Here is a 22649-nt window from a genome sequence, read left to right on the forward strand (position 1 = left end):
AAGACAGTTGCTTTAATTACTATTGGAAAATGCTTGTCATTCCTTTGTAGCATCTGATCCCCACTGGACCCTCATCATCTCCTTCACCTGCTCCCCCCACCGACCAAACTGTGCAGCTCTGCAACTGCATCCTGGCCCATCCTCACCCTTCTGCCCCCAACCCTCACCTTCTTGTACCTCCAATGTGTTTTTTCCAATAAAAAAAAATTCAACTACATTTTTGTAAAATGGACAATCTGATCCTAATATTTGCATGGAAACACAAGGTATAAAAAATAGTGAAAACAATATTGAGATAGACCCAGTTCGTGGACTCACACTTCTTGATTTCACAGCTTATTGCAAACTGTAGTAATCAAACTGTGTACAAACAAATAGATACACATACTAATCAATGGAACCGAACTTGGCATCTGGAGACTAAAAATGATGTTGTTGTTATTGTTGTTAGGTGTTATTCAGTATGACTCATAGCAACTCTATAAACAATAAATCTGAATTGGAAAATAAAAAGGGAAGGATTTTCTCAGCATTTCCAAAGCTGAAATAACTGAAAACCAAATTCAGGCCTCAAGTTGTAATACTTTCAGTTGCTATGGGCAAAATCTTGAATGATCTAGGAAGTATAAAAAAAAAAGATGAAAGAAATACACAGAATCACTGTACCAAAAAGGATTGGCCAACACTGGAAATACTTCATGAAGTCCCATATGACAAGAACGAATGGTAATGAAGGAAGAAGATCAAGCTGAACTGAAGGCATTGGCAAAAAATAAGGCCCCAGGAATCGATGGGATTCCAACTGACATGTTTTCAATGGCAGCTATATTCCTAGACACGCCCAGCCGTTTATGCCAGGAAATTTAGAAGACAGCTGCCTGGCCAATTTACTGGGAGAGATTCCTATTTACTCCCATTCCCAAAATGGGTGATTCACCAGAATATGGAATTTACTGAACAGTATCATTGATATGACATGCAAGCTGAAGATCATTCAAAACAACTAGAACCGTAGGCAGACAAAAAACTATCAGATGTTCAAGTTGGACTTGGAAGAAGACATAGCACTAGGGATCTTATAGCTGATGTCAGATGCATCCTAATTGAAAGCTAAGAATATCATACAATAATGTATACTGCACTGAAACAGAGGAGGGAGAAAACTGTTTAAAAGAGATATATAACTAGGTATTTCTGTCATCACAGGAGACTAGGGCGAGGGCTACATGGTGGAGGGGACCTGGGGGAGGGTTTGTAAAACAATGAAAGAATCTTTTCTTTTACTTTTCCATAATTTTTGGACTCATGTACTTATAACTTGTTAGTCAAATTTGTGTCTTCTAGGTTGCAACACCCCCATGATACATCTTCAAGGATATGAACATGTACGGCCAAGCACAATCAATAAGAGTGCATCTAAATTCCAAAATCAATCTCCATAATAGTCTATGTGTTTCCTACTGCCAAAGGGGCCCTTTAGAGTAGTGAGAGAAGATCTTCACCCTGAAACCCACAGCGTCCCTTTTCAGCAGGAAGTAGCTAAGAGAATACGCCATCCCCTTTTCCTTATGACTCAGGGTGAAGTCTCTCTCAGGGAGGAGTGATAGGGAATGGCAAAGGACACACTGACAAAGAAGATTAATCAGAACTGGCTTTGACAAGCACTGTGGCATTTGGACAAGAACAAACTGGGAGGAGGGTAGAGAGAATAGTGCAACAATGAATGAATGGAAACCCAAAATCTCTGTAAATGTTTATGAAAATTAATAAAATATAATTATAGAAAAAAAAGAATATCATACAAATGTCTATTGTGCCTTACTGACTATGCAAAGACATATTTGACTGTGCAGTTTATAACAAATTATGGCTAACATATGAGAAAAATGGAAATCCCAGAACACTTAATTATGTTTTTGTAAAACCTATACCTAGACCAAGAGACTACAGTGCAAACACAGCAAAGGAACACTACATGGTTTAAAATTAAGAAATGTCTGCTTCAGGGTTGTAGCCTTTCTCCATATCTATTCATTCTATACGCTGAGTGAAATTACTGTGCCATGGCTAGTATTAAGGGCCATATTAAGTAATTCATTGCAACACAGACTCATATTTCACAATATACAAAAAATTAACACAAAGTGTTAACACAAAGTGGCAACACAAAACATGGATCTAAATGTAAGAATTAAAATTACCAAGCACTTTAAAAAACTACAGGAATAAATCATTGAGATCTTGAGTTAGGCAAAATTTCTTTGATATAACACAAAATACACAAGATAAAAAATATTGATAAGTTGGAATAAAACAAAACTTATCATCTTTTACATTCATTAACACACTAAAGTCAAAAGACAATTCACAGAATGGGAGAAAAAAATGTTAATCATACATGGCTTAAAATTGGGAAGGGTGGACGCCAGGGATGTGTCCTATCTCCACACCTTTTCAGTCTATATGCAGAATAGATGATCCAGGAGGCTGGACTCTATGAGGAGAAATGTGGCATCAAGTTTGGAGAAAGACTCAACAACTGTCTGCATTATACAGATTATACAACCCTGCTTGCTGAAACTGAGGAGGACCTGAGGCGCTTGTTGCAGAAGGTCAAGGACTGCAGCTTCCAATATGGATTGAAGCTCAACATCAAGAAAACAAAGATTCGCACCACTGGGCTAATCAGCAGCATCATGACAGATGATGAAGAGACTGATATTGTAATCAGCTTTATTTGTTTGACTCCACAATCAACACTCTTGGCACCAGCAGTCAGGAAATGAAAAGACTTATTGCACTGGGAAAGTCTGTTGTCAGAGACCTCTCCAAAGTACTTAAAGCAATGATATCAGTCTGAAGTTTACGGTGCACCTGATACAGGCCATGGTCTTTGCAATCACTTGCTATACATCAAAGAGCTGGACAATAACTAGGATGGCAGAAGGTAAAATTGACGTCTTTGAGCTGTGGTGTTAGACTGCTGGTGTTGAATATACCATGGACTGCTAAGAGAATGAACAGGTTTGTCCTGGAGAGGGTTAAACCAGGCTGCTCCTTGGAGGCAGGGATTCTGAAGCTTTGTCTGACATACTTTGGATATGCTGCAAGGCGAGATCAGTCCTTGGAGAGGACTTCATGCTTGGGAGGGTGGAGGGACAGTGCAGGAGAGGAAGACTCTTGATGAGATGGATAGATTCAGTCACTGGGGTAATGGAGGTAGGTAGGTATGTCAGAGACAATAATATTGGCACAGAACAGAGCAGGGTTTAGGGTTGTTATACATAGGGTCACTATGAGTCGCAGGTGACTCGATGGCACATAAAAATAGCAACAACATATATGATAAAGAACTTGTATAAAGAATATAAAACATTGTTATGGTTTTATATTCTTAACAATGAAAAAACACACAAATAACCTAATTTTTAAATGGGTAAAGGGTCTGACTAGAAAGAAGATGTACAAAAGGAGCTTGAAAAGCAAGGTGACTTACCTTTTCTACGGTACTGAAGGAAGGCCATGACTGATAGCCATATTCTGATACAAATCGGGCCTTAGGGAAAATTTTCCAATCCCAGCAGTCACCAGTGTAGTTGTAATAATGCACGTCACCATAATGTGTGCTATACGGGTTGTAAGAGACCCAGCCTTCTTCAACAGATTTGGCCCCATTTGTAGGACTGGATGTGATAAAGGGACGAGTCTTGTCTTCCTAAGAATAAAAGTAAAGAATTATAAAGAAAATATTTGCGCATAGAAAACGGTAGATAATTTACTTCTTTAAAAAGATGATTTCCTTTCACCCCCAAAAAAAATACCATCAAGTGCTGGTGGTCTAGTGGCAAGAAGCTGCATGGCAATTCCAAAGGCATGCAGTTCAAGTCCACCTGTAGCTCCAAAGGAGAAGGAAGGACGTTCTCCTCCCATGCAATTTACTGCCGCTGGAGGTCAACTCTGAGTCAGTTCTGACTCGCTTGCACACAACACCCAGAAATGCCAAGCAGCTGATAGAAAACAGTAAGACTCTTAACATCCTCACCTATTCAGTAACAACCTGCAACTCTGCTCGCTCCCAATCTTTTCTATCTTTTCTTAATTAACACTCAGCTCACCTCAGAGCAGCTGTTCCTAATCTTTTCCAATAATCTCGTCTACACTCTCATCCATCATGTGTGACCACAGTTTCTCATCCTTGGCACAAGTGACATTTGGGGTTGAATACTTCTTTGAAGTGTGAATGTACTGGCAGGCTGTACTGAGCACTATAGGATGGGAGCAGCATCCCTAACCTCTGTCCACGACACACCAGAAGCATTTCTCTACCACCAGTAAAAAAATGTCTCCAGGCATTGCGAAAAGTTTCTGCAGGGGCAAAATCACCTCTTGAGAACTTCTGTTCTAGTGGTTAAAAACAAACTACCAATTCTGATGGATCTGAGTTTAAATCCCAAATCAGAATCTTACTGTACAGGCCTAACCCTCTACTTTCTTATCTGTAAAATGAGGATGATAATGTTACCTGCTTCCTACAGCTACAGTAAATATTAAATGAGATTACTCATATGAAAATTATCACCAAATTCAAATTCCCATTTCCATAAGTTAGAGCTGTTCTGAGGAAGTGACTGCCTAGCCTGAGTCTACGCTTACAAACTCTTCTTGAATCTATGTGCACCAACGGCCTACTTCTCGTTCTTTATGTCATTTGCAGGAAAGGTCCTGAGGAAAAGGGTAGCTTGAAGAAGGAAGGAGCTTAAAATCTCTGCATGAAGGTGACTTGTTTGTGAACCAAAGGCAATTATCTTGTCATATTAGTGAACAAGAAATACACTGTCTTTGTGTGGCTATTGTTAAAGATCACTGAGTTAGCCCCCAACTATTGCAACCCCGTGGCATACTAGGATCAAACCACTGGAGGTTTGTTAGGGTTTTCTTTTTTGTTTTTATTGCAATTGATTTTTCACTCAACCTTTCACACATGTTGCTCTAACACAGTAATTTTAAATGTTACTGTTGTTGAGTACCATCGAGTCAGAACTGACCCAAAGGTGACCCTCCATTGGGTTTCAGAGGCATTCTAATCTCTCCAAACCCTCAACAGCATTTGTTTTTTGCTATTTGAACTTTGCTATTGTTGCTGAGGTGAGATGATATCTCACTGTTATTTTGATTTGCATCCCTCTGATAGCTAATGAGATCAAATTAATGTAATTGATAAGTTTTTCAGAAATAGAGTGGCACACCTTTCTTCCTATTCTGTCTTGATCTGGAAGCGCTATTGAAAATTATTGGCATCATAGCCACCATTTGTGGTGGCTGCACATAAAACACATTGGCAGGAAAGAGAAGTTTCTCATGTGGAAGGTAAGAATTCTTTCACTGAACCACCACTGCCCCTTTGACATTATTTGTTACGGAAAATGTTGTTGTTAGATGTCAAGTGGAGTATGACTCATAGCAACCCTATATAAACAACAGATTGAGCCCTGTCTTGCTGTGCCATCCTGATCATTTCTGATTCAGTGTGGTTCTTGATCATTATGTTACTTCTGGACATGTTGGTACAGTGACTCTGTGTCTTCCTTCTATTCTCTTCTGATGTTTTCTGTATCACTCAAGATTTTGTGCACATGTATACCAACAATCCAGGATAAGAGGTGCATTGCAAAGTGGACTGGGTGGGGGTAAAGGAGGGAGATGGAGGAAACTGCAAAAATGAATAAATATTTTTTAAAAAGGAAGATTAATTGGAGGAAGGGTAAGAGTTGGGGAGGAAGGAAAATGTGCAACAATGAACAAATGAAAACTCAATTTTTCTGTAAACTTTCATGAAAATCACAATAAAATAAGGTATGCATCAGAGAGCTGGACAATGACTAAGGAGGATAGAAGGAGAATTGATGCCTTTGAGCTGTGGTGCTTGAGAAGAGTATTGAGAATACCATGGACTGCTAGGAAAACAAACACATTCATCCTGGAAAGGGTCAAACCGGGCGGCTCCTTGGAGGCAAGGATTCTGAGGCTCCGTCTAACATACTTTGGACAGGTTGCAAGGAGGGATCGGTCCTTGGAGAGGGGCATCATGCTTGGGAGGGTGGAGGGACAGCGCAGGAGGGGAAGGCCCTCTATGAGGTGGATTGATTCAGTGACTGGGGCAATTGGGAAGGGTGTGTCAGAGATCGTGCGATTGACACAGGACAGAGTGGAGTTTAGGGCTGTTGTACATAGGATCGCTATGAGTCGCAAGCAACTTGAAGGCACATAACAACAAAACATATTTTTAAAAAAATACAGACACAGTATGAAACTTAAAAAACAAACATTTTGTCCAGAGAATCATTCAGTATTGAAACTCAAAACTTGCATTTGTCCTTCAGTTCCTTCAATTTGAGAAATGCTGAGTGGGTTTTTCTCTTTTGGTGTTCTAGCCCAAGTTCTCTGTGTACATTTCATTATAATGCTTTGTTTTCTCAGCTCCCTCTTAAAGCATCTGTTCTTCTATTTCACTTCATAATTTCTTCCCTTTGTCTCACACACTTTGGGCATGCTGTCAGGAGGGACTAGTCCTTGGAAAAAGACATCATGCTTGTAAAGGTAGAGGGTAAGAGAAAGAGAAAGACCCTTCACAAGATGAACTGACACAGCGATTGTAACAATAATAGGCTTGAGCATATCAGACATGGTGACGATGGGGCAGGAAGTAATAAGGTTCAATTCTGTTGTCCATGGGGTAATGAGTCAAAGTTGACTCGATAGCAGCTAACAACAAGAACAACAACATTCAGTGTAATGCCTGGCACATAGGTAAAACACAAAATTATTTCATTAATATCACATCAAAGTGATAGTAAAGACTAGCTGTAGCTGACATTGGGAATAATGGAAATCCCATAGCTCTTAACTGTGCTCTTGTCGAACCTATACCTGAACCAGGAGGCTGCTGGGCAAACAGAGCAGAGGAGCACTGCATGGTTTAGAACTGGGAAGGGAGTACATTAGGTTTTTATTCCTTCTCCATACCTGTTCAACTTGTATGCTGAGCAATTTATCTGAGAAATTTGACTCTATGAGAAGGAGTATGGCATCAGGATTGGAGGGAGACTCATCAATAAGCGTCATTTTGCAGATGACACAACCTTGATTGCTAAAAGTGGGTAGGATTTGAAGCACTTGTTGCAGAATATCAAGGAATGCAGTCTTCAGTATTGACTGCATCTCAATGTCAGGAAAACAAAAGATTCTTACCACTGGACCTATAGGCAGAGTCATGATGGATGGAGAGGAGGTTAAACTGTCAACAGCTTCATCTTACTTGGATCCACAATTAACACCCTTGGTACGAGCAATCAGGAAATAAGGAGACAAATTGTACTGGGAAAATCTGCAATTTGTGACTTTTCCAAATTATTGAGGAGTAGTGATGTCAGTTTGAAGACTAAGGTGCATCTAATTCAGGCCATAGTCTTTCTGATTACTAGCTATGCATCTGAGAGCTGGACAATGATGGAAAAGAATTGAAGCCTTTAAGCGGTGGTATTGGAGAGGAGCACTGAACATCTCATGGATGACCAAGAGAATGAACAGATATGTCCTACAGACGGTGCAGCAGGAGTGCTCTTTGGAGACATGAATGATGAAGACTTTGCCTCACATACTTCAGGCATGTTGCTAAGATGCTATTCCTCACAACTGATAACAGTGCATCTAAATTCCAAAATCAATCTCCGTAATAGTCTATGTGTTTCCTACTGCCAAAGGGCCCCTTTAGAGTAGTGAGAGAAGATCTTCACCCTGAAACCTACAGCGTCCCTTTTCAGCAGGAAGTAGCTAAGAGAATACGCCATCCCCTTTTCCTTATGACTCAGGGTGAAGTCTCTCTCAGGGAGGAGTGATAGGGAATGGCAAAGGACACACTGACGAAGAAGATTAATCAGAACTGGCTTTGACAAGCACTGTGGCAAATGGACAATTAAAACAGACTTTCAAGGTGGGGGAAGAAGAACAAACTGGGGAGGAGGGTAGAGAAAATAGTGCAACAATGGATGAATGAAAACCCCAAATCTCTGTAAATGTTCATTAAAATTAATAAAATTTAATAATTTTTTTAAAAAGATGCTATTCCTTAGAGAAGGACATGATGCTGGGAAGGATTGGAGGGTCAATAAAGAAGGGGAAAGCTGGGTGGATTAGCACAGTGATTGCTGCAATGGGCTCTTGAGTGTCAAGAAGTGTGAGGATGGTGCAGGATAGAACAAGGTCCAGATCTTTTGTTCGTAGGGTCACTATGAGTCGTGCTCGACTTGAAGGCACCTAACAACAGCAATAACAATATAACATCAATAGGTGAACTCACTTCCCACTTCAAGATGAGATTCATTCACTGTATCAAATATATGTCAAGTGCTCATTGTGTGTCATATGTTGTTCAGCACTCTACAATAAAGATAAGCAAAAGTCACGGAACTTGTATGTTGTCATGCAATAAACATGAAATCTTTTTGAGCCTTTACTGTGTGCTGAGCATGCAGTTCTCCCTATGTGCTGAAGCTCCCACAGGGGACAAGACAGATGAAATGACTGATCTCTTCAAAGAGCAAACTGTAATCTAGTGGTGAAACCAGACACTGAACAAGTAATTATACATGTGATGACTGTTTTGAAGGAAAAGTGCAGGGTTCTTTGGGAATGTAAACACTGTAGAAGGCCAGTAAAGCTTCCCTAAAAACAGACATGCAGAAAATGCTTTTCTCAACTCTTCTCTTTTAGGTTTCATTTTTTTATCTTGTTATAACTATCTTTCCCTCAATTTCCACTCGTCATTTCTCCTCTGAAATAAATGAAGAATCTTTAGTCTTTTCTTTTATCAAATTATCTATCTCTGGGGTCACCTTTCTCTTTCTCTCTCTCTCTCTCTCTCTGTGTGTGTGTGTGTGTGTGTGTATGTGTGTAGTGACTGTTGTTGTTGTTAGGTGCCGTCCAGTCATAGACAACTCATAGCGACCCTAAGAACAAAAGGCCTGAGCACTGTTCGTACATAGAGTTTCCAGACGCAAGCCATTTCAGAAGTGGATACCGCTCCTGCTTCCAGTCTTGTATAAAGACTAGAAAATCAATTATCCTTTACGTTTTGGTATTTTTTTTTTATGTTCTATTCCACTGCCTTCCCCTCCTCTCTCTCCCTGACACCTCAGGAATTCCTTCAATAAAAATTCTCCTTATCCCCTGCAGCCCATCAGATTTCTTTATCACCCACTCATTCACTCATTCTTTAGTTCCTGACATTTGGTAGCTGATAATTCCACTAAAATTATTATTTATTTTCAAATACCTCCAATGAGTTTCTACTTAACAAATAATGTATTTCCTTTTATCTTTAACACTACTTGTCTCTGTGTGCAAAGCCTGATTTCGTGACCATGTATGATTTCTAAAGCTCTCTCACCCCACACTACACTTTGATGCTCTGATTTCTTCCAACCCTTTCGCACTCTTCCTTCATTACCTCCCCACTTCCATTCTTGGATGGACACTGCTCTATCTTCAGCCTTGCCTTGTTCTAAAGCCACTCCCAAGGCTTCACCTTTCATGCATGCACCTTTCATGTTAAGCATGTCCATGAGCATATTATGTTCAATCACTTCAGATGCATGCAAAAGTTGGATAAGGAAGAGCGCTAAGAATTTATCATATTGTTGAAGAATGTTGACTATGTCATGGACTACCAGAAGAACAAACAAATCTGTCTTCAAAGGAATACAGCCAGAATGACTCTTAGAAGCTAAGATGCTGAGACATCAGCTCATGTACTTTGTTATCAGGAGTAGGGGACGTGGGAGGAGAGACTTAAAAAAGAACATCATGCTCGGTAAAGGGTCAATGAAAAAGAGGAAGGCCCTCAACAAGATAGACTGACACAATGGGCTGTGTCGATGAGTTCAAATATAGCAACAATTCTGAGGATGGCTCAGGACTACTCTTGTTCTGTTATAAGCAAAAAGCCAAAACCCACTGCCGCTGAGATGATTATGAATCAGAGAAATGCTTCGTGAGGTTTACTAAAGGAGACTATCTCTTTCTGTGTGAATTCAAACTGCTGACTTTTCAGTTAGCAGCTGCTGCTGTTGTTGTTTGCCTTCGAGTCGAGCATGATTCATAGCGACCCTATGAACAAAAGGCCTGAAGCCTGTCTACAGCTATGGACATTTATCAAAGTTCATAGTTTCCAGAGGCATGCTGTTTAGGAAGTGGATGCCACACTTGCTTCCAAGCCTGTCATAGTATGTTATTATTGTTATGTGCCGTTGAGTCGCCTGCGATGTATTGCAACTCTATACATCAGTTAGCAGTAGAACATGTAATAGACCACAACATCAGCTGTTGTTGTTAGTTGCTGTTGAGTAAGCTCTTACTCATAATGATCCTATGAACAACAGATTGAACCTACCCTGTGCCGTCTTCACAATTTCCTCCATGCTCTAGCCCATTATTGCCTCCCTGTGCCAATCCATCTCATTAAGAGATTTCATCTCTTTCCTGACCGTTTATTTTTTTCCAACATAATATTCTCTTCAAAGTAATGACAATATGACCAAAGTATATGAGACAAAGTTTAAACTTCCTTACTTCTAAGAAGCACGTTGGTTGAATTTTCTCCAAGATAGATTTGTTTGTTCTTTTGGCAGTTCAAATCCATCAGCTGCTCCACAGGAAAACAATGGGCAATCCCTTCCTGTGTCATTTAATGCCTCTGAAAGCCCACTGGAGGGTTAGCTATGAGTTGGTTCCAACAAAAAGACCATGGCATATTAAACACTCTTTGTTACTATCACAATTCAAAGGCATCAATTCTTCTTTGGTCTCCTTACTCATTATCCAACTTTCATGTACATGAAGCAACTGAAAATACTATGGATGGGGTCAGCCATACCTTAAGTTTTAAAACTGAAAACATTGCTCTTTAGCAATTTAAAGAAGTCCTTAACAGCAGATTTGCTTAGTACAACTTGTCTTTTAATTTCTTGACTGCAGCTACCAAGTAAAATTAAACCCTTGACAATTCAATCTTTTCTCGATCATATTGCTGCCTACTAATTCAGCTGTGAAGATTAACGTTTTCTTGACGTTGAGGTATAATCCACACTGAAGACTGTTGTCTTTGATCTTCTGTAGTAAGTGCTTTAGGTCTTCTCCACTTTCTACAAACAAGGTTGTATGAAATGCATAACACAAGTTTTTGAGTCTTCCTCCAATCCTAATGCTATATTATTCTTCATAAAGTCCACCTTCTCAAATTATTTCTTCAGAATACATATTAAATGTTGTGCTGTTACTGTGCCTGGTTGAGTTGGATCTGACCCATAGCTGATGCTCCAGTGGATTTTCAGAGGCAGTTAATCACAAGGGAAGAGATTGTCCATCTTTCTCTCACAGAGCAGCTAGTGGAATTGAACCATGTGCCTTTGGGATTGCAACACAGCTTCTTACCAATAGGCCACGAGATAGGTATGAAGAAAGGAGACAATCCTCATTCACATCTCTTCTGATTTTAAACCACTTACTATTCTCTTTTTTGTTTGAACCATTGCTTCTTGGTCTATATATAGGTTTCTCATGAGTCAAAGGAGGTGTTCTAGAATTTCCACTCTTCTCAATGTCACCAATAATTCATTATAGTCCACTCAGTTGAATGCCTTGCATAGCTCGAAGTGACTCTACTGGCAGCTAACAATATGTTGTTGTTGTTCTTGTTCTGTGTCATTGAGTTGGAACCCACTCATAGCTGACCCTCCAGCGGGTTTTGAGAAGCCGTTAACTGCACAGGAAGAGATTGCTCATCCTTGTCCCACAGAGCAGCTGATGAATTTTAATTGTGTGTCTTCGGGATTGCAGCACAGAGTTTTAAAAGAGAATGCAAATAAACTGTTTAATCTAAGGATTCTAAGCCTTTGGTGATCCATGAATGGACTCAAAGTAGTCTGTGATAACCTACTATTAAGTATAAGCATGTATATATGGAGAATTCCATACATGAGTTAATTTTCAAATGAGTTCATACCCATTAATCTTTTCAAATGCTTCAGCTTTACAATGGAATATTATTCATTAAAATGATGCTATTGAACATAATTCTCAAAAAGAATATAAAATACACAATTTTTAATATAGAAACGGATCCATTTTAAAAACATATTCTTAAATTCTACTGTATAGAAATCATGACTTACTTTCAGGACAATCTCTCTGATATTTTTCACGTATAACATCACATAATCATCAATGTACAACTGCTGTTTATACAAAGGTACATCATACCAATTCAACCTCAGTGCTGCTTCGTTTTCATTATTGCCACTCCATATGATAATAGAGGGATGAGATTTTAGTCTCCTGACCTAATAAGTAAGAAAACAAAAAATTATTTTCATGCTAAGCATTAAAAAAACACCACAGCTCATCTCATGAGATGTGGCTCTTCTTGCAAGACACAGCTCCTGGGGGACCTTACCATTGCTCTGCTGCAAGACACCCAGGCCTGTGTAGCATAGCTGGCCCAGGAGCATCTTCCAGCCACCGCTTCCCCAGCATCAGCTAAAGGATGTGGCCCAACCCAGGTGCATTCACACCCTTGCTGGCAAGAGAACCACTGCCTGCCAGAACCACTGACACCATTTCAGGAAGGAAACAATATGCCTCCTGGTTTGCCATTCAGGTACTCTGGGGGAAACATGGCTGTCTAGCTACGCCATGCAGGGTCCCTTAATCTCAAGCAGAAGGGAATAGGACAGCTTGAGCTGGTTGGAGACACCATTTCTGGAAGGGAACAACAGGCTTCCTTATTTGACATTCTGGTACTTTGGGGGAAACACTGCTATCAGCTTTGGCCCTCTGGGCATCGTGCCAAGAAGGAAGCACAATGTTTTGTGCTTCACAAAACATTGCTAACCTCTGGTTCACTATATAGTTAAAACAACCTAATATCTACTATGACTCACAAAATGTAAAGAAAGCAATTTGTCTCAGTCCATCATGAAAAAACAAAATACCCCTTCTCCTAAAAAAGTTAACAATGAATACCGCAGATAGAGAAAATAAGAAGAAATATGCTGATGTGGAGTTATTTTAAAAGCTACAGAAAAACAAACAAATTATAGACAAAGCATTGGAAGCCATTAAAAGAGTAAATACCCAAGATATAATAATCCAGAAAAAAACATATTAATGAGGCACAACTTGAACAGCTATGGAAGAAAATGCAAAAGATGGAAGAAAGAATTGATAGTATAAATAAAGATACTGTTGTTGTTGTTGTTGCTGCTGCTCCAAGTGCTACCAAGTCACCTGTGACTCACTGCAATCCTACGTACAGCAGTTCTGAACCATGCTCTACCCTGAGCCAAACTTACTGTCTCCAACACATTCACCACCATTCCCTCAGTCATTGAGTTCAATCTATCTCATCGAGGGTCCTCCTTTCCTGCCCTATCCCACCATTCTTTCAAGTATAATGTCCCTCTTCAAGGACTGGTCCCTCCTGACAACATGCCCAAAGTTTATCAGCCAGAGCTTCAGAATCCTTGCCTCCAAGGAGCAGCCTGGTTTTACCCTATCCAGAACGAATTTGTTTGTTCTTCTAGCAGTCCATGGTATAGTCAATACTCTTCTCCACCACCACAGCTCAAAGGCATCAATTCTCCTTCTATCATCCCTAGTCACTGTCTAGCTTTGTCATAAAGAGGTACAAGAACTAACTAAATAAATAAATAAATCACAAGACAGAGACAGTACATCCAACACAGTACTGAAAATAACAGAAAAGCATGAAAATACAATCCAGAATAATAAGACTGAAATGTTAGAAGTGTCCAACACACTGGTAGGACAAAAAAATGTAGAACTGAATAGATGAAACAGGGAATTAGTGAGCTGGAAGACAAGAGCCTCACTAGAAAATACTAGAAGAAAAATTGGAGATGAGATGTAAAGAAAATGAAGAAAATATTAGTATCATGTGGGATGACATCAAAAAGGATAACATACATATGATTGGAATTCCAGAACATGGGAGTGATAGGAAAATCACTGAAAAAATTGTTGAAGAAGTAATGGACAAAACCTTCCCAGGAATTCAGATGAATGGGGAAATCCACATTCAAGAAGCACAGCAAACACACAATTACTAGACCCCAAAAGAAAAACATCAAAGCATATCATAGTAAAATTCTCCAAATTAAAAGATAAGGATGGAATACTAAAAACATTGTGAGAAAAACAGTCACTTGCAAAGGGGAAAGAATTACATTAAGTTCTGATTTCTATGCAGAAACCAAGCGAGCTAGAAGACAATGGAATGGCATAGACAGAAAGTTGAAAGAAAACAATTTCCAGCCTAGGGTCCTCAACCCAGCAAAGCTCTCCATCAAATATGAAGGAGAAATTAGATCCTTTGCAGAAAAAAAGGAACTTACGGAATTTGTGAAAACAAGGCTAAAAGTACAAGAAATTTTAAGTGAAGTCCTCCTCTACATGGAGATGCCAAAGGAAGGTGGTAGGGCCATAGTACCAAGAAGCAACAGTAAAAGAAACATAACAAAATGGCAATAGCAAAACGTGGCCTAACAATAATCACACTTAATGTGATTGGACTAAATGGGGCAATTAAGAGAAAAAGAGTAGCAGAATGGATAAAAACACAAAGTCCATCAATATGTTGTCTACAAAATACACATCTTAAAAAAAGAAGAGAAAGACAGACTCCAGATCAAAGGCTGGAAGAAAAAATATACAAGTAAATGGCAACCTCAAAAAAGCAGAAGTGAAAATACTAATCTCTGATAGAATAGACTTCAGAATGAAAACCACCATAAAAGATAAGGAAGTTCAAGAAGACATAACCTTGGTCAACATTTACGCATCAAATGATAGACCTGCAAAATACATAAAATGGTTAACAGAATTGAAGAAAGAAATAGCACCACAATAGTGGTAGGGCACTTCAGCACCACTCTCACCAAAGGACAGGTCAACCCAAAAGAAGTCCAACAAAGATGCAGAAGATCTAAGCTATACAATCAGTCAACTCGACCTTTGGAGGTATTCAGGGTACTGCACCCAACTAAAACTCAATTCACTTTCTTCTCAAATGCACAAAGCACATTCTCCAGAATTGATCACATATTAGGACATAAAGCAAACTTCAACAAATTTAAAAACATTGAAATAATACAAAATATCTTCTCAGACCACAACACCATAACATAAAACTAGAAATTAACCACAGGTGGGTAAATCTTACAAAATCACCTATGTGGAAATTGAATAATTTTCTGAATAATGATTAGGTTATAAAAGAAATAAAGGATGAAACAAAAAATTCCTTGAAGCAAATGAAAATGAAAATACAACATGCCAAACCCTCCAGGATACAGCTAAGGCAGTCCTCCGTGGAGCAGTTCATAGGAATAGGCATGTACATGAAAAAGTAAGAAAGAAGAAAAATCAATGATCTAACTCAACAGCTTCATCAAATAGAAGAAGAGAAATTATAAAGACAAGAGCTGAGATCAGTGAGATAGAAAACAACTAAAACCATCAGTAAGACCAGGAGCTGGTTTTTTGAAAGGGTCAATAAAATTGACAAGCCACTGGCAAACTTAAAAAAAACAAAACAAAAAAAAAAAAAAAAACCCAACACCAAAACAGAGAAGACACAGATACATTGATTAAGAAATGGCAGAGGTGACATCACAAAAAAACCAGAGGAAATTAAATCTATAATATCAGAATACTAAGAAAAGCTATACTCTGATAAATTAAAAAACATAGAGGAAATTGACAAATTCCTTGAAACTCATGTCCTACCCAGATAGACAAGGACAGATATAGAACACTTGAAAAGACCCATCACAAAAGAAGAAACTGAACAGGTCATAAAAAGACTTCTCCATAAGAAAAGTCCCAGATCAGATGATTTCACAGCTGAATTCTACCAAACATTCAGAGAGGAACTATCACAAATTCTACTTATTTTGAAAAAACAGAAAAAAGAAGGAACACTCCTAGAGTAAGTCCACGAAACAAGCATAACTCTAATACCAAAACTAGGCAAAGATATTACCAAAAAAGAAAACTACAGAATGATTATCTCTCATGAAATAGATGCAAAAATCCTTAACAAAATCCTAGGAAAAAGAACCAAAAGCTCATAAAAAAAAATAATTCATCATGACCAACTGAAATTCTTAACAGGTATGCGAAGATGGTTCGATGTAAGAAAAACAATCAAGATAATCACCATATTACCAAAGCAAATAACAAGAACCATATGATCTTAGCAACTGATGCAGAAAAGATAATTGACAAAATACAACACCCTTTCCTGATAAAAACACACAAAATTGGAATAGAAGAGAATTTCCTCAACACAGTGAAAAGTATACATGCAAAACCAAGAGCTAATATCATTCTCAATGGAGAAAGACTAAAAGCATTTTCCTTGCGAACAGGTACCAGACAAGGATGCCCACTGTCACCACTTCTATTCAGTATTTTACTGGAAGGACTTGCAAGGGCACTAAGACAAGAGAAGGAAATAAAAGGTATCCAGATCAGCAATGTGATGATTAAAGTATGGCTATATACAGAGTATGGTAGTATACACAGAAAACCCCAGGGACTCAACAAAAAAGCTAAAGCTAATACACCAATTTAGTAGGGTGGCAGGATATCAGATCAATATCCAAAAATCAGTGCATACCTCTACAGGAACAAGGAGAACTCAAGGAAGGAAACCAAGAAAGCAATGCCATTTACAATAACCAACCACAAATTGAGATACTTTGGAATGAACTTAACTAGAGATAGAAAAGACCTGTACAGAGAAAACTACAGAACATTTCTACAAGACACAATAGAAGACCTAAAGAAATGGGGGAAATGTGCCCTGTTCATGGATAGGAAGACTCAATATTGTGAAAATAACAATCCTACCAAAACCAATCTGTATGTACAATGCAATCCCAATATAGGTATCAAATTCATTTTTCAAGAGGATTGCAAGGGAAATTTTCAAATTCATTTGGAGAGGCAAGAGATCCCAAATATGAGAAGCACTTCTGAAAAACAAAAATGAGGTGTGAGGCATAGCACTCTTTGAACTCAAAACCTACTACACAGCAATAGTAACCAAAACAGCATGGAACTGGTACAATGACAGGCACACAGACCAATGGAACAGAATTTAGAAACCAGAAATAAACCCCGCTATCTATGGTCAATTGATATTTGACAAGGAAATAAAACCTATCAAATGGGGAAATAACTTCTTCAACAAATGGTGCTGCCAAAACAGGGCAGCTACCTGCAGAAAGCTGAAACAGTATCCACAACTCACACCACACACAAAAATCACTCAAGGTGGATCAGAGACCTGGTAGTAAAGACCAAAACCATTAAGTTCATCAGAGACAAACTGGGATCTTGCTGAGGAAGCCTAGTCCATAGTATAAAGAGACTCCCAAATACAGCCAGAAATGCACAATCTGGTAAGGATAAAATTGATGAATGGGACCTTGTAAAGATTAAATCCCTATGTACATAAAAAACATTTTCCGACAGAGTGAAAAGAAAATCTACCGACTGGGAAAAATTATTTGGCAATATTATTTCAGTCAAGGGTCTATATCAAAAGTTTACAGAATCTTCCAGGGCCTCCACAAGAAAAAATGAGTAATACAATTACAAAATGGGCAAAAGATATGGAAAGAATTTTCATGCATTTGGGAGAACAACAATATTAGGAAGATATTCTGAAGGACAGCAGACACAGGAAGAAATGCTCAAAATCCCTGGCAATGAGAGAGATTAAAATCACAATCACAATGAGATACCATCTCACTCCAGTGGCAGTAGCAAAGTTTAACAGGACAGCAAGTAATAAACATTGGAGAGGATGTGGAGAGACAGGAACTCTTATACATTGTTGGTGGGATTGTAAAATAGTACAACCACTCTGAAAGACAGTTTGGCATTTCCTCAGAAAGCTGAATATAGAAATTCCATATGACCTAGTTATTTCACTGTTTGAAAAATGCCTCAAGACAATGAGAACTGAGGCACAAATGAAGATTTTTACACCAATGTTCATAACAGCGTTATTCACCATCACAAGAACATGGAAGCAGCCCAAATGTCAAGCCACAATTGGATGGATTGGGAAATTATGGTACATTCACATAATGGAATTAATATGCATCAAAAAGGAATAATGATTTTGTAAATTACTACCTAACTTGGGAGGGACTGGATAACATTATGCTAAGAGAACTAACTGAGTCCCATAAGGATAAATATCGTACTGGACCATTATTTATTGTAGAATGAGTATGAAGATCCAAGGGAGGTGGGGAGGGTAGCAGCAGAGGGCTGAGGATGGACCGGGGTGGGGGAGGAGGGAGGAAGGGTCTTAATCGTAGGTTCACATAATTTGATGGGTGGAGGGGGAGAAGTGATGGAAATATGATAGATCCAGTGTGAAAAACAATGTATACAAATTTTGTTAATATATCAGTATAAAATAAAAAAAATTCAAATCCACAGGCCTTTGGTTGTTCATAAAATGATAGCCATCTATATGTCTGCACAAAAATTGTATGTGTCAGAAAAAAACTCATTAGTAAGAAAATTACTAGGAATGTTAGCTTTGGGAATACATTTTAATAATCTGAAATATCTCAGATTCTTTTTATGCACTTTGGGGGGGTTTGTGGGGTGGGTTTTTGGGGTGGTTTTTTTTTTGCTCTTTTTATTATTTCTTTATTGGTTTGCTTACAAAGTTCATATACATTGTGTTTCACACTATTCTTCCCTCATCCTGTGTTTCATATAATCATTCTCATACATTATGTTTTAAAAAATTAATCACTATTGACCTTGCCAGTCATTACCCTGTGTGGTTTTTAAGACCAATTAGAGAAGGTTCCTATTCTATGTTATGTGTAAACTGAAGAAAATACAAAACTTTGTAAAAACAAAAATGAACCCACTTCGTCATTATCTAACTCACCATAGGAAGGTTCCATGACTCATAGAATGCAAGAATCTTTTCCCAAATACTTGAACCTGTGATCTTACAGAGTTCTCAAGAATAAGTAGCAATTTTGTATAAGGCAACAAATGTAAGCAAAATTGAGATTCTCAGTGACATGTCCACTGGAAATTCATAAATCAAAGAAATATATCGGAGTTTACCATACAGTCAGGACCAGAGGTAAAGTTGGAAAAAGTCAGAGGCAAAAGAACAGAATTATACATCGGAAGTAACAGACAAGCATAATAAAGCAAAAAATCCTGGGGGCAATCAAGTGGATATTTCCTAAAGTAACTACCAATTCCATGTCTTGAGAAATCAATCAAGGTAATTAAGTTACTGAATATCTAAAAATGCAGAAGAGGACATTAGAGACTTGCTAATTCCTGACAGCTATGACACACAATGCCTGCAGGAATTTGGTTTACTCTGGACCCTACATGCAGGTGAAATAGTCTAATGCCCTTATGTGAGACAGACTCAAATATGTCCCTTTCTTCTGGTACACTCAGAGACTCGCCCCAATGCAATTTTCCTTTGTGAGTTATAGGGTGAGTCAACGGTCAAGATAAATTGTTTTGGAAAATGCTGTAACAATATTACCTCACTGGTATTTATAACTTCTCTGCCACTGTAATTCTTAAAATAATGGATCGCCAATAATGTTCTCACAGAAGCCAGAGAATATAAAAGAGATGCAAGATTAAAATTACCTCATTAACAAATATAAAATCTTATGTCTTAAATAGAAGGCAGCATTCTCTTTATTTGCCTCTGTCTATTCCCAGGTGTCATGGGTTGAAATGTGTCCCCCCCAAAAAAATACATGTTGTTGTTGTTGTTGTTGTTATGTGCAGTCAAGTCACTTGCGACTCATAGTGACCCTATGTACAACAGCCATAAACTCTGCTCTGTCCTGTGCCAATTGCACTGTCTCTGACACTCCATCCCAATTACCCCAGTCACTGAATCAATCCACCTCATAGAGGGCCTTCCCTTCCTGTGCTGTCCCTCTACCCTACCAAGCATGATGTCCTTCTCCAAGGACCAGTCTCTCCTTACAACATGTCCAAAGTATGTTAGACGGATCCTCAGAATCCTTGCCTCCAAGGAGCCACCCAGTTTAACCCTTTCCAGGATGAATCTGTTTGTTTTCCTGGCAGTCCATGGTACTCTCAATAATCTTCTCCAGCACCACAGCTCAAAGGCATCAATTCTCCTTCTATCCTCCTTGGATATTGTCCAACTCTCTGATGTATAACAAGTGACTGCAAAGACCATGGCCTGTATCAGATCCACCCTAGTCTCCAGAGAGACACCATTGCGCTTCAGTACTTTGGAGAAGTCCCTAATAGCAAACTTTTCCATCGCAATACATCTTTTAATTTCCTGGCTACTGGTGCCAAGAGTGTTGACTGTGGAGCCAAACAAACTAAAGCTGTGAACAATCTCAATCTCTTCGCCATCCATAATGATGCTGCCAGTTGGCCCAGTGGTGAGAATCTTTGTCTTCTTGACATTGAGCCTCAATCCATATTGGAGGCTTCAGTCCTTGAACCTCTGCAGCAAGCGCTTCAGGTCCTCCTCAGTTTCAGCAAGCAGGGTTGTGTCATCTGCATAACGCAGATTGTTGACAGATCTTCAACCAATCTTTAATGCTAGTTTCAGAAGAACTCATGACACATGAGATGTCACTACTGATATCAGGTGGATCTTGGCTAAAAGCAGAGAATATCAGCAAAATATTTGCTTGTATTTTATTGATTATGTAATGGAATTTGATTGTCTGAATTATAAAAAATTATGACTAACATTGAGAAAAAGGAAATTCCAGATCATTTCATTGTGCTACAAGGGAACACTATATGGTTTACAGTCAGAAAAAGTGTTTTTTCAGATTTAATACTTTCTCCTTATCTATCCATTCTATCTGCTTAACAAATCATTAAAGAATCTGGATTATATAAAGAAGAATGTGGCATCAGGATTGGAGGAAGACTCATCAACAAACCTACATTACCCAGATGACACACTTTCCTTGCAAAATGTGAAGAAGACTTGAAACATCTCTTTCAGAAGATCAACAATTACAGCTTTCAAGATGCATTACATCTCAACATCAAGAAAATAAAAATCCTCATCACTGGGCCAATAGGCAACATAATTACAAATGGAGAAAAGATTCAAGTAGTCAACAATTTCACTTGACTTGGATCTACAATCAGCACTCATGGTAGCAGTAGTCAAGAAATCAAAAGGCATGTTGCATTGGGGAAATCTGCTGTTAAATACCTCTCCAAAGTTCTGAAGAGCAACAATGTCTGCTTTTAGAGTAAGGTGCTCCTGATCTAAGCTATGTCTTTTCAATTGCTTCCTATGCATCTGAAAATTGCACAATGAATAATGATGACAGGAGAAGAATTAAAGCCTGTGAACAGTGATGTTGGAGGAGAGTACAGAGTAACTCATAGACTGCCATAAGAATACACAAGTCTGTCTCAAAGGAAGAGCAACAACCAGAGTGCTCCTTAGAGGCAAGGATGATGAAACTAAATCTCACTTACTTTGGACATAATTTCAGGAGGAATCAATCCCCTGTGAAAGGACATGCTGAGAAAAGCAGAGGGTCAGTGAGAAGGAGGAAGACTGTCAGTGTGATGGATTGGCACAATAGGCTAGAGCATAACAGAGGTCATGAGGAAGGTGCTGGATCAGGAAAGGTTCAAATCTGTTGTTCACAGGGTTGCTATGCATCATAATCAACTCAATGGCACCTAAGAACAACAAAAGTTCTACAATGTGCAAATAAAGTAATGGTATTCCATTATGTAATAAACTAAACAGATGTAAAGGGATTGAGAGTGGAATGTGGCACCTTTACACCCATCATAGCCAGCCCTAAGTTTCCCAAGGGGTTCCCTTGGAGTGTGTGACTCCTTTTGTCTCATGGGAGATAAAATGAAAAAAAAGAGTGAGCAGAAAGACCTCAGTGCCATCAAGATAGAAGAGTCTGGAGCAGAGCACATCTTTCAAACTGTCCAGTGCAGAGTCTGGAATAGAGCACATGCTTGGACCCAGGTCCTTGTTTGGGAAACTGTTTCCACACTGTCGGGAGCAGAGCACATACTTGAAACCCAAGTCTCTGTTCCAGGAAACTCTAATGCATAGGAGAAGGCAAAACCACATGGCGATCTCAAGGGAATATCAGACCTTGAAATGTTTAAAAAAAAAAGGGGGGGGGAGGACTTAAATTTCACTACAGGGAGAATACCCCAATGAAACCGTAACCACCACCCAAGCAGATATATGCACACCCATGTTTATTGCGGCTTTGTTGACGATAGCAATGAGTTGGAAACAACCCAAGTGCCCATCAACAAACGAATGGATATAGAAGCTGTGGTATATTCACACAACGGAATACTATGCTGCACTGGAAAACCAAGGAAGTCATGCCATATTATTCAAAATGGGTGACCCTGGAGGACATTATGCTGAGTGAAATACCTCAGTCACAAAAGGACAAATACTGCATAGTGCCAATGTTGTAAAATGGGACTGA

The 22649-nt window shown here is 38.9% G+C and overlaps 1 protein-coding gene across 1 annotated transcript in view; it reads right to left on the minus strand.

The window, feature by feature from the left end:
* Nucleotides 1–22649, minus strand: part of MANBA (mannosidase, beta A, lysosomal) — a 226129-nt gene that overhangs the window by 62535 nt on the left and 140945 nt on the right. Inside the window, exons 11-12 of the mRNA XM_006893092.1 lie at nucleotides 12228–12395; nucleotides 3497–3715 (exon numbers count right to left, since the gene is read on the minus strand). Of these exons, the coding sequence (XP_006893154.1) occupies nucleotides 3497–3715; nucleotides 12228–12395 (387 nt within the window). The remainder of the gene's footprint in view (nucleotides 1–3496; nucleotides 3716–12227; nucleotides 12396–22649) is intronic.

Source organism: Elephantulus edwardii, unplaced genomic scaffold (genome assembly GCF_000299155.1).
Source record: "Elephantulus edwardii isolate Elephantulus edwardi_28Jun2011 unplaced genomic scaffold, EleEdw1.0 scaffold00122, whole genome shotgun sequence".
Lineage (NCBI taxonomy): Eukaryota > Metazoa > Chordata > Mammalia > Macroscelidea > Macroscelididae > Elephantulus > Elephantulus edwardii.